Below are 26,083 nucleotides of genomic sequence, written 5' to 3' on the forward strand. Positions count from 1 at the left end.
CTATTTCGACCACCAGTTCCTTGGATGAGTGAACCTTAAAGACCAGGAGGTAATTATGTTAGGTGCCTGGCCCAGACCCTCGTGGAGAAGCAGTGGTATCACCACGCCTCCAGTGACAGGTAAACGGGAGATCCCGCTGACTTTCAGGAGCTGAAGGGGACCGTCGTCCACTGACATGGGCATGTTCCTTAACACAACTGTGGCCCCAGACAGAGGGAAGGGGAGAGGCCAGTTTCTGGAGCTGGCACAGAAAGCCGAGCCAGGCCCCGAGGTCCAGAAACTACAAAACAGACTGCAAAACCTATGTTGGTAGGCATTTTTTTTAATCTATTAATGTCCTCCCCCCAGTATAGATGAAGTAAGGAGGAAGGACAAACAGAAGTGATGTTGAAGACAGTACATGGAAATGTTTCCAAATTATGTACCAGCTTGTAATCAAATGAAATACAAAATGCCACAGGACCATCTCACGTGTAAAGGAGGAAGGAGTCTGCAGGTCACATGGCTCCATCCCAGAGGCACGGTCTCTACTGGCAGTGACCTCGAGGAGGTTTGCTGCAACCTTATCTTATCAAGTCTGTGCTCTTTGGTGCAGCTTGTTACCATCTGGCTTCTGATTCACTCATTTTTTCTTCCAAGAGCCGAGGCTGTGCTCGGGTGTCACGCATCACAGATCATGCCCGGACGAAGACGAAGGGGGCGGGCAAGGAGCTTCCTCTTTGCTCTCGGTCTAGTTCAGGCACAGCTGACCGATGTGCTAAATGGGCGGGTCTGAGCAGCCATGCTGGAGGGTGCAGGCGACGTTCTGGTGACCTCCACGATGACGGTGTCAGAAGAGCGAGCACGCGGGCAGAGCATGATACGAGGCCAGCAGGGAGATGCAGGAAGAGAAAGGAAGGAACAAGTGGGCAGCATCAGGGGAGGCCCTGGAGGAGAAGCGGCATAGACTGGCCATGGAGGAAGGGTGGGATTACAGCAGGGGGGGACAAGGAGAAGGATCTTCCCGAGGCGCCGGCAGAGGCACCCTGACCCTGCTCTGGCCGGAGCAGAAGGTCCACTCAGGTGAGCGAGCGTGATGTGGTGAGCTTCAACAGCTGGTGAGGGGACGGCACCCACGAGCAGTCAAGACAGCTGTAGGAGGCCTTTTTCTCCCAGTGCCCCTGGGAGCTGGAGAAGAGGCATTTTGAAACGGTGCCGTCTACACCCAGTCTCTTTAGGATAGGTCCCTCCCCAAACAGGCCTGCTCATCGGACTCCTGGGGGGGACTCCCAGCACATGTCCCTGATCCACTGCTGGGACCTGGAAACAGTTATTTTTAAGCAGCAGCCAAGTGATTCTGACCAGAGGTCGTTTGTGAAGCAGAGGTTAAGACAAGTAGGTGGAAGAACAGGATGGGAAAAGGAGTGTGCAGAGGTTGGTAACAGAGTTCAGGGGAGGGAGAGAGACAGGAGAGGAAGGAGCAGAGGGGACAGCCTGGCAGGGGAGGGACAGGGGTCAGCAACTGCCCGCTTCTGGGACAGGGTGGCTGGCTATGCTGACCAGCTCCCATGGCAGCTCCCATGGCAGAGGGCAGGGGGCAGGGGGACATTCTGACTCTGGTTCTCCTTAAAAGCCACGTTAAAAAAAAAAAAAAGCCACGTTAAAGTTCTAGGAGCGGACAGGGGCAACTCACACGACCCCTATACACTTTGTCCAGAGGGGCACCAAAGTTAGGAGACGTCTAACTTTTTAAATCATTAAGTCAATACCCTTAGCATTTATGATAAACTTTTATGTGTAGCTGTTCATAGTTGGCTGCATGGGAAACCATAAGGCTACCACCCACAGAGAACCAGCTGAACTGAGAGGCACAGTATGCTAAGCCCAAAGACTTGTAGGAGCTCAAAGCACACAGAAGTGGTAGAAGAAGACAGGATGGACACCGAAGAGAGGTTGGTTTGCCATAACCACATTTCCACAGAGACAGATTCACCACAGTAAGACATCTGGCTCCTTGCCTTACACAGTGAAGACAGGTCCTCTGAGTACCACAAGCTGACCGCTCAAAGGTACTGACTCTCACTAACCAAATGCACAATAGCCTGATGCACAACAACCTAATAGTAACAAGTCAAAACCCAGTAATACATATGCAAAAAATAGAGAGGAATCCAAATATATCACTAAAGAAAGTCACTTACAGTTAGAGAGCAAGGAAGAAAGGAACAGAGAATAAATATAACCATAAAACAAGTAACAAAATGGCAATAAATACACACATACCTATGAATGATTTTTTGAATGTAAATGGACTAAACCCTCCATTCAAAAGACACAGAGTGACAGGATGAGTAAAAAAATAAGACCCATCTATTCACTGCATACAAGAGACTCATATCAGACCTAAAGATGCATGGAGATTGAAAATGAAGGGATGGAGAAGCATTTATCCTGAAAATGGATCTGAAAACAAAGCTGGGGTAACAATACTTATATTGGACAGATTACACTTTAAAATGAACTGTAACAAGAGACAAAGAAGGACACTTCATAAAAGGAACAATCCAACAAGAAGATAAAACAATTGTAAATATTTTTTTAAAGATTCTGTTTATTTATTTGAGAGAGAGAGAGAGCATGAGCAGGAGAAGCAGACTCCCTGCTGAGCAAGGAGCCCAAAGCGAGACTCAATCTCAGGACCCCAGGACCATGACCTGAGCCGAAGGCAGATGCTCAATGGACTGAGTCACCCAGGCACCCCAACAATTGTGAATATTTATGCACTCAACATGGGGACACCCAAATATGTAAAACAGTTAATAACAAAAAAGTAATCAATAGTAACTATAGTAGGGGCCTTTAACACACTATGTACATCAATGGACAGACCATCCAAACGGAAAATCAACCAGGAAACAGTGGCTCTGAATGACACATTGATCAGATGGATTTAACAGATATGTTCAGAACATTCCATCCTAAAACAGCAGAGTGCACATTCTTTTCAAGTGCACATGGAACATTTTCCAGGACAGGTTACGTATTAGGCCACAAAACAAGTCTCAACAGATTGAAAAAGATCGAAGTCATAACCATGCATCTTTTCTGACTACAACACTATGAAACTGAAATCAATCACAAGAAAAAATCTGGAAAGAACATAAACATATGGAGGTTAAATGTGCTATTAAACAAGGAATTGATCAACTGAGAAATCAAAGAGGAAGTCAAAAAAATACATGGAGACAAATGAAAATGAAAACACAACAACACACAAAAAACAATCTTTGGAATACAGCAAAAGCAATTCAAAGTGGGGAGTTTATAGCAATACAGGCCTACCACAAGAAGCAAGAAACATCTCAAACAACCTAACCTTACACATGAAGGAGCTAGAAAAAGAAGAAACCATTAGAAGGAAGGAAATAAAGATTAGAGCAGAAATAAATGAAATAGAAACTAAAACAAAACAAAACCCAATACAATGGATCAATAAAACCAGGAGCTGGTTATTTGAAAAGATCAACAAAACTGATAAACCTTTAGTAGAATTACAAAGAGAGTGAGGGAGTGCCTGGGTGACTCAGTTGAGCATCCAATTCTTGATTTCAGCTCAGGTCATGATCTCAGAGTCATGGAATCAAGCCCCACATCAGGCTCCATGCTAGCCATGGAGCCTGCTTAAGATTCTCTCCATCCCCCTCTCCTCAACCCATTCATGCACACACTCTCAGAGAGAGGACTCAAAGTCAATCAGAAATGAAAGAGAAGGGATCCCTGGGTGGCTCAGCGGTTAGGCGCCTGCCCTTGGCCCAGGCGCGATCCTGGAGTCCCGGGATCAAGTCCCGCATTGGGCTCCTGGCATGGAGCCTGCTTCTCCCTCTGCCTGTGTCTCTGCCTCTCTCTCTCTCTCTCTCTCTGTGTCTATCATAAATAAATAAATAAATCTTTAAAAAAATGAAAGAGAAGAACTAAAAACCAACATTTCAATAATACAAAGGATTGTTAGAGATTATAAAAAATTATATGCCAATAAACTGGATAATCTAGAAGTAATGGATAAATTCCTAGAAGCATATAACCTCCCAAAACTGAATCAGGAATAGAAAATTTGAATAGACCGATTACCAGCAATGAAATTGAACCACTAATCAAAAAATTCCTAAAAAACAAAAGTGCAGGACCAGATGGTTTCATAGGTGAATTCTATCAAACAGTAGAGAAGAGTTAATACCTATTCTTCTCAAACTATTCCAAAAAGTAGAAGAGAGAGGAAAACTTCTAAATTCACTCTGTGAGGCTGGCATTACCCTGATACCAAAACCAGATTATTAAGACAGTGCATACAAAAAACTATAGGCCAATATCTCTGATGAACATAGATGCAAAAATTCTCAACAAAATATTAGAAAACTGAATCCAACTATATAGTAAATAAATCATTCACCACAATCAAGTGTGCTTTATTCCTGAGATGCAGGAGTGGTTCAATATTCACAAATCAATCAACATGACACCTCACATAAATATGAGAAAGAATAAAGACCACATGATCATTTCAACCAATGCAGGAAAAGCACAACAAAATACAACATCTATTTGCAATTTAAAAAAAAAAAAAAAACTCTCCGCAAGTAGAGTTACAGGAAACCTACCTCAACATACTAAAAGCCATATATGAAAACCTCAGAGCTAACATACTCCATGCTGAAAAACTGACAGCTTTCCGCCTAGAATCAGGCACATGACAAAATGCTCACTCACCACTTTTATTGAACATAGTACTGGAAGTCCTAACCACAGCAATCAGACAAAAATTTTAAAAAGGCATCCAAATTGGTAAAGAAGAAGTAAAATGTTCACTATTTGCAGATAATGTGATACTATATAGAGAAAACCCTAAAGACTCCACCAAAAAACTACTATAACTGATAAATTCAGTAAATGAGGTATTCAGTAAAGTCACAGGATACAAAACCAGTGCACAGAAATACACTGCATTTCTACATATTAATAATGAAACAGCAGAGAATTTGAGAAAACAATCCCATTTACAATTGCACAAAAATAGTAAGATACCTAGAAATAAACTTAACCCAAGAGGTGAAAGACCTATACTCTGAAAACTATAAAACACTCATGAAAGAAATTGAAGATGACACAAACAAATGGCTCATGGATTGGGAAGATGAATATTGTTAATATGTCCATACTATCCAAAGCCATCTACAGATTTAATGCAATCCCTATCAAAATACCAACAGCATTTTCACAGAACTAAAACAATCCTAAAATTTGTATGGAAAGAATCACAAGAAAATGAAAAAGCTGGAAGTATCACAATCCCAAATTTCAAGATATACTACAAAACAGTAGTGATCAAGACAGTATGGTACTGGCAAAAAATACAGAAACATAGATCAATAGAACAGAACAGAAAGCCCAGAAATAAACCCACCATTATAAGGTCAATTAATCTTTAACAAAAGAACCAAAATTATACTTTGGAAAAAAGTCTCTTCAACGAATGGTGTTGGGAAAACTGGATATCTCCATGCAAAAGAATGAAGCTGGATCACTTTCTTTCACCATTCTCTTACACAATACACAAAAATAAACTCAAAATGGATTAAGGACCTAAATGTGAGACCTGAAAGCATAGAATCCTAGAAGAGAACACAGGCAATAACATCTCGGACATCAGCCATAACAACATCTTTCTAGATATGTCTTCTGAGGCAAGGGAAACAAAAGCAAAAATAAACTATTAGGACTTCATCAAAATAAAAAGCTTCTTCTGCACAAGGTAGGAAACAATAAAACTAAAAGACAGCATACTGAATAGAAGATATTTGCAAATGACATATCCAATAACAGGCTAGTATCCAAAATATATAAAGAATTTATACAACTCAACACCCAAAATCTAAATAATCCAATTAAAAATGGGCAGGAGACATGAACAGACATTTCTGCAAAGAAGACATGCAGATAGCCAACAGACGTATGAAAAGATGTTCATCATCACTTACCATTAGGGAAATGCAAACCAAAACAATAAGATGGTCACCTCACACCTATCAAAATGGCTAAAATCAACAACACAAGCAACAACAGATGTTGGCGAGGACATGGAGAAAAAGGAACGCTCGTGCCCTGTTGGTGGGAATGCAAACTGGTGCAGCCACTGTGAGAACAGTATGGAGGAGCCTCAAGAAATTTAAACTAGAACTGCTATATGATCCAGTAATCATAGTAGTGAGTATGTACCCAAAGAAAACCAGAACACTAATTTAAAAGGATATATGCACCCCTATGTTTAGACCAGTATCATTTTGTAACACCCAATTATGGAAACAGCCCCAGTGTCCATCAGCTGATGAATAAAGAATGTGTGGTGTATACATACAATGGAATATTATCCAGCCATAAAACAGAATGAAATCTTGCCATTGTTGTTGTCTATGCAACAACATAGATGCCACTAGAGAATAATACTAGGTGAAATAAGTCAGAGAAAGACAAATACCATATGATTTCACTGATATGTGGAATTTAAGAAAAAAAGAGACAAAAAGCCAGACCCTTAACTTATAAAGAACAAACTGATGGTGACCAGAGTGGGGGGAATGGGTGAAATAGGATGAAGGAGGGCACCTGCCGTGATGAGCACTGAGAAATGTATGGAATTGTTGAATCACAATATTGTGCACTTGAAACTATATAACACTGTATATTAACTACACAGGAATTAAAAGAAAAAATTTCTGTGAAACAGTAAAAATAAACACCATATTTCAATGATATAAGACAAAAACATATAAAATATCCTATTAATTTTTCTATTACCTACATATTAAGATATCTGACATTTTAGATATATTGAGTTCAATGGAAATATATTATGAAAATCAAGTTCATCTTTTTAATTTTTTATAGGGGGCTACAAGAAAATTTAAAATTACACACGTTACTCACATTTGCAGCTTGCATTATATCGCATTTGAGCAGTGCTAGTGCTCTCTTAGTTGGAATGATTGGCCAGCCTACACACTGGGCAGGGCTGGGAATTTTTTTTTTTTAAGATTTTCTTCATTTATTTGAGAGAGAGAGACAGAGAGCACGAGCAGAGGGAGGGGCAGAACAAGAGGGACAAGCAGACTCCCCGCTGCTCCATCCCAGGACCCCAAGATCATGACCTGAGTCAGACATTTAAGCTGAGTCACCCAGGTGCCCTGGGAATCGTTTTTGATTATTCAAATGTTTTAGGACATCAGACTTTTCTTTTCTCCCTTAGGCTTTCAGTGGCAATTAACAAACTCTGTTTCTAAATATGTAAAGGATACTCAAACTTGAAGTCCAGCTTGCTGATTTGGAGAACTAACCATTTCAACTCTTTACTCTGATCCATTGTTCTGACTTAATAGCACAGGTCTGACAGGGCCTTGCTTTGAACCTCTTGACGACTTACAGTCACCGCTCACCAGGCAGCCGCCCTGCCCCATGTGCCTTCCGTCTTCCAATGCACCGTCAGAACACCCAGCTGGATGGGCTGTGGTCACCCTTGGTCTGGAAGTCAGACTGGAAGGGGTGCAGCTCATGTCATTCCCACCACCGTCCCCATCACCTCCCCTCCTGTGTTACAGACAGATGAAAGCTGGCTGCAAAGGCCACCTTCATTGGGAAGAAAAAGCAGATAGGAACTGACCATCAGGACAGGGTGCAGCCTGCAGCCCCTCGAGGAAGAGGATGTGGGTGTTGCTGACGCCCTCTGGACTGAATGCTGGTTGCCTGGCTGTGAGCCCAGAGCACCCAGCTGCTTCAGATCCAACAGAGGTACCCTTTCCAAATGGAAGTTCCTGGCCCTCCAGGGGTTAGAGTCCTTAGGTGTGGACTGCAGCCTAGAATCTGAGGAATTTGATAAGATTGGGCTTGAACAAATGTAAACAGGTTTCTGTATGATAGTATAGCTGGACCTTTAAGAAGGGCCCACTTGCCCAGAGCATGGCCAGAAATTTCCTGTCTGCCCACCCCAGCCTCCACTGATCTGGAAACACCTCAAGAAACTGATGTTTTCTGAACAGCTTCCAGGAAATGCTGTCCTAGAATCTATGCTTTCCTCTTCTCCTAAGAAGGGACACAACTCTGACTTAGTGAATTTGTGGTGGGGCTCTCTCTCATTCCCTCTCAGCCCCTACAATGAATGTGAGTCATTTCTACTTCATCTAAAGGTCATGGGAATACTGACGTCAGACACCTAACTACAAGGTGAATGGTTTCCTCTTTTCCTAAACTGTTCTTCACTCTCAAACTGGCAAAACCTCAGAGACAGTACATTCTCGAAGGCTCTGTCACTTCCACATTCAATCAGCAAATGTAAAAGCATTGTCAGAAAGAATTAACATCAGATTATAAGCAGATGTGAGAAAGTTTTAAGAAAGCCAAGTTACACATTTTATGTTTCTCTATCAAAATGATTTCAGATTTCCAAATAGTGTTTAAAATTCAGAATCGCATATTTTTTAAGATCTTATTTTTTTAGAGTGGTTTTTAGGTTCATAGCAAAATCAAAAGGAACGTACAGAGATTTCCCACATACTCCCAGCTCCCATACAGCCTGCCCCTCATCCGCATCTCCTACCAGAGTGGTCCATTTGTTACAACTGAGGAGCCTACACCATCTCATCACAATCACCCACAGTCCGTGGTTTATACTGGGGCTCCCTATTGGTGTTGTACATTCCAGTGGTCTGGACAAATGTGTCAGGACAGGGCAGCCCAGGTGGCTCAGCTGTTTAGCGCTGCCTTCAGCCCAGGGCATGATCCTGGAGACCCAGGATTGAGTCCCACATTGAGTTCCCTGCATGGAGCCTGCTTCTCCCTCTGCCCTGTGTCTCTGCCTCTCTCTGTGTCTCTTATGAATAAATAAATAAAATCTTAAAAAAAAATGTGTCAGGACACAACTGTGATACTTGACAGAAAAGGAAGGAGAGAGCTGCTCCCTTCATCGTACGAGCTTATTATGGGGAGGCAGTTTCGGGGCTGCAGATCAGCAAAGAGCTCCACAGTTCTACTGAACTGAGGATGTGCAGAGCAGAGCTTGTGGAGGCCAAAGCAGCGGGGTTTGTAGAGCAGAGTGCCTACATCAGGGAGCCGCCCAGACAAAAAGCCTCAAACATCTGCACAGGGGTTCCCCTCGAGACTCTGGCTGGCTACTGCTCTACACGTGAGTGAGGAAAAAAACCATCCAAGGCTGAGAAGGAACCATGAGGAACAGAGAACAAATCTCAGAGCTCACATAGAGCTGGGAATATGTGTTTGTGTTCCCACTAACTGGAGTACAAATAAAAATTTTTTAAAATTTAAAAAAGCAGGAAATATCAAAGAGAATTCTCAGAAGAGTATCAACCTAGTAGCAGGCTAAACTGAACTCAGACTAAAACTGGTCTGTACTCCCACTGTAGCAAAGCTGAAACACAAACTTCCAACAGATCCTCTAATTTCAAGTAAATTAACTGCAGGGGAAAAAAATTCCAGCACTGTTAAAAGGAATAGACCAAAATCCAGCACTCAAAAATGTAAAATTCATAGTGTCTGACATAAGCTAAGCAAATTACAAGCATGTAAAGAAGCAGGAATATATATGATCTATATCCAGGAGAAAAGTGGATCCTATTGGAAAGGAGCCAGAAATGGCAGGGATGATGGAATTCACAGACAAGGAGGTTAGGACATGATCGTAAGTTTGCTGTATATGTTTAGGAGACAGAAGAAAATACAAACCTGATAAAGAACAAATGGAACATATAAATGGAACGTGCAGAGATGGAAAATATAATAGCTGAATGAAAAATGAGATGTTTGGAAGATTTACAGATGATGAAAACATAGCAAAAGAAACTATCCAAAGTGAGGGGAAAAGCAAAATACTGGAAAAAAGTAGACAGCCCATCAGGGACCTGTGGGATAATATCTAGTGATTTAATATATGTAATTAGAGTCCCAGGAGGATGGAGGCGAGGGCAAGGGTCAGGAAAAAACACTTGAAGAAATGCCACAGTTTTGCAAGTTTGACAAAAACTATAAACCCATAGGCGCAAGAAGCTCAATAAGCCTATGCAGAATATACCTAATGAAAACTATGTAAAGGTACCCTTCACCCTTAGTGAAACTCAAGGGTAAAGAAGGCGGGGTGAGGGGCGGGAATAGGGGCGGGGTATATGCAAAGGAGCAAAGAAAGAAATGAGCAGATTTCTCATAAGGAGCTATGCAAACTGGAGACAGTGGAGAGATAGCATGAATGTGCTAACAGAAAAGTGCCAAAAAGAAAACGAGAGGTACCAGGGCAGCTCAGTCGGTTGGGCATCTGATTCTTGATTTCAGCTCAGGTCATGGTCAGGATCATGGGATCAAGCCCCATGCCAGGCTCCTTGCTCAGTGAGGAGTCTGCTGGAGATTCTCTCTCCCTCGGTCCCTCCCCACCTTGCTCGCCATCTCTCAAATAAATAAATCTTTAAAAAATAATAATAAACCCAGAACCCTTTGACTAGCACAAAAAGAAAACTAAATAAAGGCGTACCTCACTTTGTGGCATTTCACTCTACTGAGCTTTGCAGATAATTGCATTTTTTTTTTTTTTTTTTTTTTTTTTTTACAAATAGATCGTGGCAACCTGCATCAAGCAAGTTATAGGCCTCGTTTTTTCCAACAGCATTTGCTCACTTCATTTCTCTGTGTCACATTTTGGTAATTCTCACAATATTTCAAATGTAATTGGTAAATGTTTATGTGTTCTGACTGTTCCATTGACTGGCCATTCCTTTGTCCCTCACCCTCTTCATTGGCCACCCTCTTCCCTGAGACACAACAATATTGAAATTAGGCAATTAATAACCCCGACAGTGGCTCCTAAGTGTTCAAGTGAAAAGAAGAGTCACATGTCTCTCACTTGAAATCAAAAGCTGGAAACAATTAAGCTTAGTGAGGAAAGCATGTTAAAAGACAAGATAGACCAAAAGCTAGGCCTCTTGCACCAAATGGTTAGCTCAGTTGTGAATGCAAAGGAAAAGTTCTTGAAGGAAATTAAACTGCTTGTCCCGTGGACACACACACGATAAGAAAGTGAAACAGCCGTCTTACTGATGTGGATAAATGTCAGTGGTCTGGATAGAAGGTCAAAGCAGCCCCAACATTCCCTTAAGTAAAAGCCTAATCCAGAGCAAGGCCCGAGCACTCTTCAATTCCATGAAGGCTGAGAGAGGTGAGGAAGCTGCAGAATAAAAGTCTGAAGCTATCAGAGGTTGGTTCAGGAGGTTTAAGGAAAGAAATCATCTTCATACATAAAGGTGCAAGCTGCAGGTTCTCCAAAAGATTGAGCTAATGAAAGTGGTTACACTCAGCAACAGATCTTCAATGTAGATGAAACAGCCTTCTGTTGGAAGAAGATGCCATCTAGAACTCTGACAGCTGGAGAGAAGTCAATGCCTGACTTCAAAGCTTTAAATAGGCCGACTCTCTCGTTAGGAGCTCATGCAGCTGGTGACTTTAAGTTGAAGCCAATGCTCATTTACCATTCTGAGAATTGCAGGGCCCTTCAGAATTGTCCTTAATCTACTCTGTCTGTGTTCTTTCATTGGAACAATAAAGCCTGGATGGCAGCACATCTGTTGACAACATGGTTTACTGAATATTTTAAGCCCACTGCTCAAAAAAACCAGAATCCTTTCAAAATATGGCTGCCTATTGACAATGCACCTGGTCACCCAAGAGTGCTGATGGAAATGTACCTGAAATTAATGTTGGTTTTATGACTGCTAACACAACATCCATTCTGTAGCCTATGGATCAAGGAGGAATTTCAACTTCCAAGTCTTATTATTTGTGAAATATATTTTACAAGGTTCTAGCTGCCATGGATTGTATTCCTCTGATAGATGTGGACAAAGTAAATTGATAACTTTTGGAAAGTATTCACCTTCTAGATGCCACTTAGAACATTTGTGATTCATGGGAAGAAGTCAAAATATCAACCATAGGATATAGTAGGAATAGGAGGAGTTTAGAAGAACTTGATTCCAACTCTTATGGATGACTTTGAGAGGTTCAAGACTTCTGTGGAGGAAGTCACTGCAGATGTGGTACAAAAAGCAAAAGAACTAGAATCAGAAGTGGAGCCAGAAGATGGGACTGATTCACTACAATCTCATGATAAAACTTGAATGGATGAGGAGTTGCTTCTATTTTTTTTAAGATTTTATTTATTTATTCATGAGAGAGAGAGAGAGAGAGAGAGAGGGAGAGGCAGACACAGGCAGAGGGAGAAGCAGGCTCCATGAAGGGAGGGAGCCTGACGTGTCACAGGACTCCAGGATCATGCCCTGGGGCGAAGGCAGGCACCAAACCACTGAGCCACCCAGGGATCCCTGTAGTTGTTTTTTATAGATGAGCAAAGAACGTGGTTTCTTCAGATAGAATCTACTTCTGGTGAAGATGCTATGAAATTTTTGAAGTGACAACAAAGGATTGAGAATATTCCAAACATGTAGCTGATAAAGCAGCAGCAGGGTTTGAGAGGATGGACTGCAATTTGGGTCAAATGCTATCAAACAGCATTGCAGCTACAGAGAAATTGTTTGTGAAAGGAAGAGTCAATCGATACAACAAACGTCACTGTTGTCTTATTTTCAAAAACTGCCACTGTCACCCCAGCCTTCAGCAGCCACCACCCTGAACACTCAGCAGCCATCAATGAGACAAGACCCTCCACCAGCAAAAAGATGAGTACTTGCTGAAAGCTCAGATGATGGCTATTTTTAAGTGAAGGTATGTACATTGTTTTTTCATATATAATACTAATGCACACTTAATAGATTACAGTGTAAACATTAACTTTCACACGTACTGGGAACCCAAAACATTCATTTGACTTGCTTTATTGCAATATATAGCTTCTTGCAGTGGTCTAGAACCAAACCCACAATATCTCTGAGATATGGCTATAAGCATGTTCTCAGACAACAAAGAGAATCCATATCCAACAGGCCTAAAATAAAAGTTAAAAGCAATGCTCCAGACAGAAGGAAAATGATACCATATGGAAATCCAGATCTACACAAAGAAATGACTGTCTCCATGGATGGTAAATATGTGAGTAGTATTAAAGACATTTTTTTATCACTTAAGAATCTTCAAAAAATAATTGACTTTTTAAAACAAAAATAAGGGGCAGCCTGGGTGGCTCAGCGGTTTAGCGCTTGCCTTCTGCCTAGGGCATGATCCTGGAGTCCCAGGATTGAGTCCCACGTTGGGCTCCCTGCATGGAGCCTGCTTCTCCCTCTGCCTGTGTCTCTACATCTTTCTCTCTGGATCTTTCATGAATAAATAAATTAAAACAAAAATAATAATTACTATGGGCTTTTTATGACATATGTAGAACCAAAATGTATGTCAACAATAGCATAAAAATGAAAGGGAGGAATATAACTGCTACATTGTACGTGACGTGGCATATTATTTGAAGGTAGACTGTGAGTAAAGAGACATACGTAAATCCTAGAGGAGGGGTCAGCAAACTAATGGCCTGCAGGCCAAATCCAGCCCACAACCTGTTTTTGTAAGCATTTACTGGACTAAGGCCACAATCATTTAATTTACACATTGTGTATGGCTGCTTTTGTGCTAAGACTGACGAGGTGAGTAGCTACAACAGAGACCATGCGGCCTCGAAAGCCTACAGTATTTTTTTTTAATTTATTTTTTATTGGTGTTCAATTGACTAACATACAGAATAACCCCCAGTGCCCGTCACCCATTCACTCCCACCCCCCGCCCTCCTCCCCTTCTACCCCCCCTAGTTCGTTTCCCAGAGTTAGCAGTCTTTACGTTCTGTCTCCCTTTCTGATATTTCCCACACATACAGTATTTTTTTTTAAAGCCTACAGTATTTACTATTTGACACTGTGCTGAAAATGTGCCAACCCCTACCCAGAGCAGCCAATGAAATAAGTAAAAAAAAAAAAAAAAAAAGTAGATTTAAACTCTGTCATACTGATAATTACATTAAATATAAATGATCTAAGTGTCCAAAGTACTGATTAGAATTGTCAGAATAAACAAACCAACAAGATCTAACACACTGTTGTGTCAGAGATCCTGTCCCCAGATCACTTCTGCATTTGAAGATTGGATCTCAGCACACAATTCTACACTTGACTGAGACTGTTACAATGGGACAGTAAAAATACACGCACAGGGACACCTGGGTGGCTCAGTCACTTAAGCATCTGCCTTCAGCTCAGGTCATGATCTCAGGGTCCTGAGATCAAGCCAAGCATTGGGCTCCCTGCTCAGTGGGGAGTATAATTCTCCCTCTCCCTCTGCTTTTCCCCCGTTCATGCTCATGTGCACTCGCTCGCTCTCTCTCAAATAAAATCTTTTTTTTAAAAAAGAATAAAAATAAATAAATAAATAAATAAATAAAAATATATATATATATATATATATGGCTGGATCATGAAGGGAAAATTCACAGCAGAGTCAAGAGAAATCCATATGCAGACTTCTTATGCCATCTCCCTCTCCTGAGGTATCACATAGAGTATGATCCTATATCCAGAGAAAATATTTTAGGAATGAAGGGGAAATCAAGACCTTTTCAGATGAAGGAAAATCATAACAGAATTTGTCACCAACCCTAAAAGATGGGAGGAGGAAAGGATCCAAGATGGTGACATGGTAAGATCCTGAACTCAGCCCTCTCCAGGGTCATACCAAATCCATACCTATATATAGAACAATTCCTCCTGAAGAAGTGGTGAGGGCTGACTGGATAGAGGGCCTTGGTACAGTGGAAAGGAATAGTACTGAGGGCCTGGGGGCAGATTTGTCTGCCCTGTGGCACAGAAAAAAAAAACAGTTTAAAAGGGCAGATAGAATGTAAAGGAACCAGCTTTACTCCACCAAATGGTGAGGGAACTGCTGGAAATTTCTTCTAGCGTCAGAGGCCTGGGTGAGTGCCACTGTTCATGATCCACCTTTTTTTTTTTTTTTATTAAAGATTTTATTAACTTGAGAGAGTGAGTGGAGGAGACAGAGAGAGAGAATATAAAGCAGACTCTGTGCTGAGTGCAGAGCCCAACATGAGGCTTCATCCCATGACCACAAGACCATGACCTGAGCCAAAACCAAGAGTTGGACGCTCAACTGACTGAGCCACCCAGTGCCCATCTCCTCCACTGTGACAGCACAGATGACAGCAAGGTCTGGGGACCCTAGATGGCCAGCTGCCTTAGTGAGCTCCAGGCCTCCAGTCACACAGGTCTAGTCCTCACATCAAGGCAGCCCCCGTAAGGCACACACCACGACACCCCTGGACAGCATCTACTGAAGCTACTACTAGTCAGCTCACCAAGGCAACATGGGCACGAAGCATCCCAGAACACCCCAGGCTTGTACCTCTTTCAACTCTAGATGACTCACCAGGGCGTCCCCTGGGTGCTGCACCCCAGGGGCTCCTAGCCTGCACCTAACTTCAGCTCTAGCCACCTCAGCAGGGAGGGCCCAGCTTGGAGCACCCCGACCCACTACAGCTCCAGTCAGCCAGTCAAAATCACTAAGCACATGCAGTCTACACAGGGGACATCCCTACACAATATTCTTCCCTTAGGTTTAGGAGAAGTAGCTGTTCCAACTAATTCACAGACTCAAACACAGACAGTAATGAGGAGATAGAGGAATATGCTCCAAATAAGAGAAAACAAAACCAAACTGGGGCCAGGGGCGGGAGGGGGGTGTTGGGGGCACAGATAATAGAACTAAATGAAATGGAGATAAAGCAATCTACCTGATAAAGAGTACAAAGTAATTATCACAGAGATGCTGATCAGACTTGATAGAGGAGTGGACAGACTCAGTGAGAACTTCAACAAAGAGATGGAATTTATTAAAAAAGAAACAATCAGGGGCACCTGGGTGGCTCAGTGGTTGAGCATCTGCCTTCAGCTTAGGTTGTTATCCCAGGGTCCTGGGATTGAGTCCTGCATTGGGCTCCCCGCAGGGAGCCTGCTTCTCCCTCTGCCTCTCTCTGTGTGTCTCTCATGAATGAATAAATAAATAAAATCTTTAAAAAAGAAAGAAAGAAAAACAGAGTTGAAGAACACAATAACTGAAATGAAAAATACACTACAGGGAATCAACATTAAGTTAGAGGATATCAAAGCAGAACCACAAGCTGGAAGACAGAGTAATGGAAAGTACTAAAGCTGAAGAAAAAAAGAAGAAAAAAGAATTTTTAAAATAAGGGTGGGTTAAGCAATCTCTAGCACAATATCAAGCATACAAACATTTACAATATAAGGGTCCCAGAAGAAGGAGAGAGAGAGAGACAGAAATTTTATTTGAAGAAATAATAGTTGAAAACTCTCCTAACCTTAGGAAGAAAAAAGGCATCCAGGTCCAGGAATCACAAAATGTCTCTAACAAGATGAATTCAGAGTGGTCCACACCAAGATACATAATAATTAAAATGTCACAGATTGAAAATAAAGAGAGCATCTTAGAAGTACCAAAGGAGAACAACTATTTATATACAAAGGAAACCCCATGAGGCTATCAGCTGAGTTTCTGACATAAATTTTACATGCCAGAGGGCACCTGGGTAGCTCAGTCTGTTAAGCATCCGACCTTTGATTTCAGCTCAAGTTATGATCACATGGTCATGGGATGGAGCCCCACATCCAGCTACCCTGTGTGGAAGGAAGGGAGGGAAGGGAGGGAAGGCAGGGAGGGAAGGAGGGAGGAAAATTTTACAAGCCAGAAGGGACTGGCATGATATATTCAAAGTGCTGAAAGGAAAAAAACCTACAACCAAGGATACTCTACCTGGTAAGGTTTATCATTCGGAATTTAAAAACCAATAAAGAGCTTCTCAGACAAAAGTTAAAGGAGTTCATCACCACTAAACCACCCATATAAGAAATGGTAAAGAGACTTAAGCAGAAAAGGATACAATTAGAAATAAAAGTTATTATTTAAATTTCATGAGTAGAAGCAAACATAAAGGTAATAGATCAATCATTTATAAAGCTAGTATGGCATTACCCTAATACCAAAACCTAGACAGGCACTACAAAAAAAAAAAAAAGTCAACATCTCTGATGAACATAGATTTAAAAATCCTCAGCAAAATATTAGCAAACCAATCCAACAATACATTATATACATCATCCACTTCAATCAAGTGAGATTCATTCCAGGGATGCAAGAGTGGTTCAATATTCACAAAACAATCAATGTGATTAACCATAATAACAAAAAAAAAAAAAAAAAAGGATTAGGGCACCTGGGTGGCTCAATTGGTTAAGGATCTGCCTTCAACTCAGGTCATGACCTCAGGGTCCTGGGAACAAGCCCTGCTCAGTGAGGAGTCTGCTTCATCCTCTGACTCTCCCTCTGCCCCTCCATCCACATTCCTCTCTCTCACTCTCTCAAAATCTTTTTTTTTTAAATCAATCAGTGGAATTCACAACATGAATGTACATAAGAAAAAAATAGGATTATCTTCATAAATGAAAAAAAAATTAACAAAATTTAATACCAAACCTTGACTTAAAATATCAGAAAAATAAGAAAAGGAACTTAACTAAATAAATGACATCAAAGAAAAACTGACCACATTTAATGATGAAAGACAATTTTTTTCCTCTAAGTTTGAAACAAGAATAATGTCCACCCTCATTTATCATTGTAAAGAAGTTCCTAGATAGTATAAGACAAGAAATAGTTATACAGACAGGATCTCATAAAAAAGAGGCTTTGAATTCATTTTTTCCCTTTGCACTAAATTTTGATACTTATTTTATTAAAAAATCAGCTATTTTTAGGGAAACTTTATTTAAACCTAAGTTATAAACTGCGCATAACAATGAATAGCTGGGGCTGTTTTCCTTTTTAAAAAAATATTACAGCATTTATATCTGAAAATAGCCCAGCCACTCGACTCCATGGTATAGGAAGTATATATGCAACAGCAACAGTCTCTCTGTGAATTTCATAAAGAAGTTTTTCATCTATTTCCTATAAATCAGGGGTCAGAAGGTTAGTTTCTAGTTGTCACTTAGGACCCGAAATAAGTTCCTCTTTAAGAGAGGTACTTTTTTTTTTTTTTTTTTTTTTTAAACAGTTCCAAGAGTTAGGAGAAAGATTTGGGCCTAGCACTACACAATGCAGTCTCCCATCCCACAGGCAAGGTGACTCGAGGCTCCACTGAGGTCTCTCCATTTTAGCAGTCTGCACTTTAGGCAAGCCGAGCGGCCTCAGTCCACATAGGCAGCTATAATTGAACACCAGACTGGGTGGCTTAAAAACAATACAAATTTACTTCTCACAGTTCCAGAGGCATCGGCAGATCTGGTGTCTGGTGAGGGCCCACTTCCTGGTTCACTGCCAGCCATCATCTTACTGGGCCCCCACAAGACAAAAGAGGTGAGGGGGCTCTCTCTGGGGTCACCTTTATAGCAAGAGCACTGATCCCATTCGTGAGGTCCCCACCTCACGACCCAATCACCTCCTAATACCATCACACTGTGGGTCAGGATTCCAACATACATATTTGGGTGCATGGGGAAGGGATATATTCAGTCCATACCATGAGGCTTGTCGAGTACTCTAACCCCTGTACAGAACCCACTGTACTAGAAATGGGGTCTTAAAGAAATTGCTAGAGATCCTTGTCATAACCAAAGTTACAAAATCAAATTTAACAATGGTTTTCAACGTAACCCTTCTTTACAAAGTTCATCCAGTAGTTGGAAGAGGGCTCCTTCAAGGTGACCCTGTATCCAATACCTCGATTCTGGAGGAAATCCCTGACTTGGGGGGACACAGATCTCCCAGGCTTGGGCCTCTTGTGCTTCTGAGCTGTGCACAGAAGCCTGCAGGGCTGCTGCAAAGGCTGGAGGAGAACCGATGCTTTACGGTTGGTGGAAGCAGCAGGGAACCCACAGGTGGTCTGGGGTCCACAGTGGACGTTGACTCCTATCAGTAGACAGGTGTAGACTCTGATTGCATGGAGCAGGGAAAGTTTTAAAGTCTGCAAGTCAAGTATTAGGGACAGTCACTGTGTCAGCACCACTCCTGGAGTTGTCATCTGTCTGCCTGTGTGCCATGAGCCAGAGGTCCCTAAGGCCAGTTGTTTCCAGGGACTTCCTGCCCCCTCACTCTTTGCCCTCTTGCTCTTTGTCTACAGGGGGAGCTGACCATGACCAGTGACATGGAGACCTTACAGAACGCCCTATACCTAGACACAGTGCCAGAGTCCTGGACCAGGCGAGCCTACCCTTCAACAGCAGGCCTGGGAACCTGGTTTTTGGACCTCCTCAACCGAATCAAAGAGTTGGAAGCTTGGATAGGAGACTTTGCAATGCCCTCCACGGTGTGGCTGACAGGCTTCTTCAACCCCCAGTCCTTCCTGACCGCCATCATGCAGTCCACGGCCCGTAAGAACGAGTGGCCCCTGGACAAGATGGCCCTGCAATGTGATGTGACCAAGAAGAACAGGGAGGACTTCAAGAGCCCTCCTCGGGAAGGGGCCTACATCCATGGCCTCTTCATGGAAGGCGCTCGCTGGGACATACAGGTAAATCTTGGGGTGAGCCTCAGGGCACCCTCTGTGGGCTGATTAAATTGCATGTTGCCTCCACTGAGTCTGATCACGAAAAGGCATGTCCCGGGATCTTCTGACCTAGGTGTCCTTCCCTTGAGGCCATCAAGCCACTTTCATGCAGCCAGGGATGGCACATCTAGCACAGACTTCACAGAGTGGGTACAGTATAGTAATTAAAGGCAAGGGCTCGAGAACTGAACAGCTGGATCTAGATCCCAGCATCTCCATCTACTGCCGCTATGACCTTGGAACATGGTTCTACCTCTCCAAATCTGTTTCTTCGAGTGCTAAATGGGAAAATATATAGGCTGCAAAAATTAAATTAGTTACTATATGGGGCACTTGGAATAGTGCCTGGCACACAGAGAGTGCTCCAAAGGTGTTGGAGTTGGCTATCCCTGCTACTGGCTGACCGGGGGATATCATTTCACCCCCCCGCGGCCACTTCCTCATTCCTGAGCTCTAGGAAGGCCAGCATCCCTTCTGCCTTTTACATTGCCCCTGTCTGCAAAGGGAGTCCAGTAGATGCTATTTTACAGGGCATTCTGAAAGGATTCTTCAGTGAAGCCTGATAAAAATTTGAGTCACAATAAGATTAGCTGGGATAAATGACATGCGCAAGGATGGATAACTCTAGAACAAGTTTATGTTTGTTATACACACGACCTGGAAGAGGTGCTTAATCAAATACCCTGCTTGGTAAGTGACACTTAACTGTTCCTAGCAGTCAGTATCGAATTAATGGGAGAAAACTGTTAGAAGATCTATAATATCATAGAAGGTCATATAAATACACATAGAGCTGTATTAAACAATGACTCCCAAAATTCTACCAGAACCTCAGAATGTGACCCTACCTAGAAATAGGGTCTTTGCAGATATAAGTAGTTAAGATGAGGTTATACTCTACTATACACTTAGGGCAGAGCAGGCCCTAAATCCAAGGACTGGAATCCTTATAAGGCCATATTGGAAGCACAGAAGCAAATGTCCTGTGAGGACAGAGGCAGAAATTGGAGTGATACATCTGTAAGCCAAGAAATGCCAAGGATGGCCAGCAGCCACCAGAAGCTAAGAGAGAGGCATGGGATAGTTTCTGCCTCAGAGCCTCCAGAAGGAGCAGACCCTATGTATACCTTGATTTAAGACTCAGGCCTTCAGCAGTGTGAAAAAATATATTTCTGTTGTTTAAAGCAACCAAATTCATAGTAACTTGTTACAGCAGCCCTATGAAACCAACTGAGGGCCAACAGAGAAGACAGTAAAGCAAGACAGTGTTTAAACAGCCTGAAACTTGAGAAGGAAGCTACCTTCCCCCTCTCTATGCTAACATTTGTCCAAGATTCCATCAGTGGGGATCACACACGGATTATATTAGGTATAGGGTGGCCTTGGGTGGCCAGAACTAGAATACAAAAAAAAAAAAATTGGAGCAATTAGGGAAGAAGTTCAAAAGAGCACTGGCACTGTGGGAGAAAGGGGAAAGGACACCGATTCTAATCATCTAATTATCCAATATTTTATTACCTTGTTTCTTCATAATAACTTCCCAAAAAGCAATACTCGCCCACCAAGAACTCTTGTTCTGTTTCTGCTCCTAGAAAGACATCAGCAAAGGTAAGAGTAAGAATGTCCAAAAATATCCTCCATAAAATCATAACACTGGCCCAAAATTGTCAGAACCCACTTTTTTACACAACTCTAGAGATCAACCAAAGGCTTTTAGCTTTTTAGTGTTTTGTGAAGAAAAACATCCAACTCTCACTAAGAAGAAACACTTGGCAGACTTTTTTTTAAAGAAAAGTTTTGTGGTTTTTTTTTTTTTTTTTTTTTTTTTTTTTTTTTTTTTTTTTTTGACAGAGAGAAAGAGCATGAGCAGGGTGAGGGGCAGGCAAAGGGAGATGGAGAAGCAGACTCCCACTAGGCAGAGAGCCCAATGTGAGGCTCAATCCCAGGACCCCAGGACCATGACCTGAGCTGAAGACAGATACTTAACCAACTGATCCACCCAGGCACCCTACTGGGCAGCCTTTTAACTTGCTCTGTTTCTATTCTTTCCCCACCAACTCTGTGGTGGCCTTGAGAACCAACATGCCACAGTCGTAGTGCAAACAGCAGCCTCCCAGCCATTTGAGGCAAAATGGAGTTGTAGTTCTTTCAAAGCTCCATTCCCAGAAAACTGTCATTATTTTCCCCTACCTGTTGATTTCATGGAAAACCCCCATTTATAAGTCTGTCTCTATTTGACCTGAGTTAGAGCTCACGCAAGGGAACAGCCTTTCCCCCCCAAGGGCCATTTACTGTTTTCTGTCTAAAAACAGTCAGACAACTGTTTAATCCTTTAGATAACAGTGCAAATAACAGGCTAACCAAAAAGCTTAAAAAGAGAAGCTGGAGCATGAGATGACCTCCAACATGGCCCTGGAAACCTAGAAGGCCACACCCATGTGCCGGGCTGTGCACAGGCTCAAGAAAGACCTGAGAAGGCTATAAACTCACCTCTGGCTGACCTGGAGGCTCTTTACAAGCAGGAAGTTAAGACTAAGCCAGAATGTTAAACTGCCCTGCTGAGCACTGAAGGCATGCCCAACTCATACGCAGAGCCCCTGAGCAAAAACTGAGAGACTTACTGGATGCAGGTGTTTAAGAAAATCTCTGTCCTGTTACTTGCTAACCACTCAGCTAACTGGGCAGGCCACTTCAGTAGTCATATGTGACAAAGACAGACTTTACAGAATCAGTTCAGAAAAGAAGTTACTAAATAAACAACAACAACAAACCCTATGTTGACGTTTTCAACAAAAAATCATGAGACATTCAAAGAAACCAAAGGGGGGGTGGTGGGGAGCAGTCAAAAGAAATGGTTCCTGGGAAGCCCAGGTGGCTCAACAAGTTTAGCGCCGCCTTCAGCCCAGGGCATGATCCTAGAGACCCAGGATCGAGTCCCGCGTCAGGCTCCCTGTATGGAGCCTGCTTCTCCCTCTGCCTGTGCCTCTGTCTCTCTCTCTCTCTCTCATGAATAAATAAATAAAATCTTAAAAAAAAAAAAAAAAGAAATGGTTCCTGAAGTTCAGAAGTGGGACATACGAGGATCCCTGGATGGCGCAGCGGTTTAGTGCCTGCCTTTGGCCCAGGGCACAATCCTGGAGACCCGGGATCGAATCCCACGTCAGGCTCCCGGTGCATGGAGCCTGCTCCTCCCTCTGCCTATGTCTCTGCCTCTCTCTCTCTTTCTCTCTGTGACTATCATAAATACAAAATAAAAAATAAAAAGAAGTGGGACATACTACACAAAGCCTTTTAATCAGCCATTTTAAGTATGTTCAGAGAACCAAAGCAAAGTATGTGAACAATGTCTCACTGAATAGAGAATATTAATAATGGGAGGAAAATACATTTTAAAAAACCAAATAGTAACTCTGGAGTTGAAAAGTATTAATACCTTAAATGAAAATTCAGTAGGGAAATTCAACAGAAGATTTGAGCAGGCAGGAATCACCCAACTTGGAAGTACATCAATTGAGATGATACAATCTGACAAGCAGGAAGATAAAAAGAATGAAGACAAATGAACAGTTTAGAAACCTGAGAAAAATCAAGAAAGCCAACATCCCCATAGTGGAAGTCCCAAAAGGAGGAGAGAGAGAAAGAGCTAGAAAGACTATTTGAAGCAGTGATGGCCACTTTCCAGATTTGATTAAAAAAAAATAATAATCTATACATCCATGAATCTCAACAAAATCCAAACAGGATAAACTTAGAAATTCATACCTTGGGCACTTGGGTGGCTCAGGCAGTCAGTTAAGCATTCGACTCTTGATCTCAGCTCTGGACTAGATCTCAGGGCTATATGTTCAAGCCCATCAGAAAAAAAGGAAAGGAAAGGAAAGGGAAAAAGGGAAAGGAAAGGAAACCCACACCTGACATATTATAAGATAAAGAGAGAATCTTGAAAGCTGCAAGAGAAAAGCAATTTATCACATACAAGGGGTCCTCAATGGGATGAACAGCTGATTTCTCCTAAGAAACCATGAAGGCCAGAAGGCAGCAGAATGAAAGGTCAAAGTGCTGAAAGAGCAGCCAACAGTTCTATATTCAGTAAAACTATCTTTCAAAAATGAAGGAGAAATCAAGACATTCTCAGGAAAAAGAGAAGGGTGAGGTGCCTGGGTGGCTCAGTTGGTTAAGCATCCAACTCTATATTTCAGTTCAGGTCTTAATCTCAGGGTCATGAGTTCAAGCCCTGCGCTGGGCTCCACACTGAATGTGGTGCCTATTTAAAAAAGACAGACAGAGAGACAGAGAATTTACCACTAGCAGATGAGACCTGTAAGAAATACTTAAGAGAGTTCTTCAGGATGAAATAAGTTACAAGACAATAATCCAAATCCACATGAAGAAACAGTATACCAGCAAAGATAATTACATATGTAAATATAAAAAAGTTTGTATCTTTTATTTCTTTCCTAATCTGATTCAAAGGACAAGTCCAAGAAGCAATAACCATAAATCTGTGCTGATAAGCATAAAAGATGTTATTTGTATAATGAAAACAACACAAGGTTTTGAGCATAGGAAGGAGAAGGAATGGAACTTATATAGGAATACAGTTTTAGTATACTACTGAAATTAAGTTGGTATTATCCTGAAGTAGATTTTTTTACAATGATGTTGATTGTAATCCCTAGGGAAACCACAAAAAAAAATAAATTTTAATATAGTAAAAGAAATGACAAGGGAATTAAAATGGTATACTAAAATAGATCTCTACTGAATGGAAAAGAAGGCAACAAAAGAGAAATTGAGAAGCAAAAAAAAAAAAAGAGGACATAGAAAACAAAGAGTCAAGTGGCAGATGTAAGCGTTACCTTATCAGTAATGGCATTAAATGTAAATAGATTGAACACTACAGTTGAAAGGCAGAGAACGGCAGAATGGATTTTTTTGATACAACTATAGGCTGTCTACCAGAGATACACTTTAGATTCAAAGACACAATAGGCTGAAAATTAAGAGATGGAAACAAATATGCTGTTCAAATAGAGAATTCAACCATAATAACTGGAGATATTAATACCCTACTACTAATAGTGACTGCTAATGATTAGCTTCTTTTGGGAGTGATGAAAATGTTCTAGAATTACAAAGTGATGACTGTACATTAGACAATACTGAATTGTACATTTTAAAAGGTTTGGTGTTGGGGATCCCTGGGTGGCTCAGCAGTTTTGCTCCTGCCTTTGGCCCAGGGCGTGATCCTAGAGTCCCAGGATCGAGTTCTGCATCAGGCTATCTGCATGGAGCCTGCTTCTCCCTCTGCCTGTGTCTCTGCCTCTCTCTCTGTCATGAATAAATAAATAAAATCTTTTTAATAAATAAATAAATAAATAAATAAATAAATAAATAAATAAATAAATAAAACGTTTGGGGTGTTTATGGTATATGAGGAAAAAAAAAAAAGTTCTACCCCTGTTTCCACTCCCTGCCACAAACACTCAGTTGCTGGGGTTAAGGGGGTCCCCACCATTTAAGTTCTAGTACTCTTCATGCCTCATACCAGCTTCTAATAGAACCAAAAAGGCACATTCTCTCCCTATAAACAAATTTCATGGAAAATGAGCCAAGTCCTATCCATAGTAGAAGGGGCTGTGAATCACCAGGACAAAAGCAAGGAATTTGTGAATCACTCTGTATCAACATTTGCCAAAGTATGTTGTCGTGGGAAATAGATAGATTGCCAAGAAAAGAGTCCTGTGGTCAAACAAGTTTGGGGAACACCAGGTTAAATAAAGTTCATCGCTTTCCGTTATTGCTAGGATTTCCTATATTCAGTGTACTAGTGTGCACTATAAAGCTTCAAGCCTAGGGTATGGTAAACACCTTTTCCCAAGTTTATTTGATGAAGGAACCCTTTTGTTCTTCAGAACATTTCTCGGGACTAATAATAAATAAATCCATTCATTAATTTAAAAAAAAAAACTGTCCTAGATTACTCTAATGGGACTCTCAGAAAACCACAGAGGCCCCAACTAGAAAGCTACAGAATAGTTAGGTCCCTATCACATGAGTAGGGATAGAACATAGCCCTGCTCAAAAAGTCAAAACACTCTTGTGAGAGGATGAGGTCCCATATAAAACTGAACAGGACATAACCAAACTCTTAAAAATCTAAAGCATTTGCAGGCAGGAGCTGTGCCTTATCTATCTTTAAAACCCTAGCAGAGGGATGCCTTGGTGGCTCAGTGGTTGAGTGTCAGGGTGTGTTCCCGAGGTCCTGGGATCAAGTCCCACATGGGGTTCCCCGCGGGGAGCCTGCTTCTCCCTCTGCCTGTGTCTCTGCCTCTGTCTCTCATGAATAAAATCTTAAAAAAAAAATAAACCCCTAGCACCTGGCATGATGACATCTGGCAAACGGTTGCATTCAATATGCTTATGAAATGAATG

The 26,083-nt window shown here is 41.8% G+C and overlaps 1 protein-coding gene across 1 annotated transcript in view; it reads left to right on the plus strand.

The window, feature by feature from the left end:
* Positions 1-26,083, plus strand: part of DNAH9 (dynein axonemal heavy chain 9) — a 330,059-nt gene that overhangs the window by 302,680 nt on the left and 1,296 nt on the right. The window contains exon 68 of the mRNA XM_038536892.1: positions 19,223-19,612. Within this exon, the coding sequence (XP_038392820.1) occupies positions 19,223-19,612 (390 nt within the window). The remainder of the gene's footprint in view (positions 1-19,222; positions 19,613-26,083) is intronic.

Source organism: Canis lupus, chromosome 5, assembly GCF_011100685.1.
Source record: "Canis lupus familiaris isolate Mischka breed German Shepherd chromosome 5, alternate assembly UU_Cfam_GSD_1.0, whole genome shotgun sequence".
Lineage (NCBI taxonomy): Eukaryota > Metazoa > Chordata > Mammalia > Carnivora > Canidae > Canis > Canis lupus.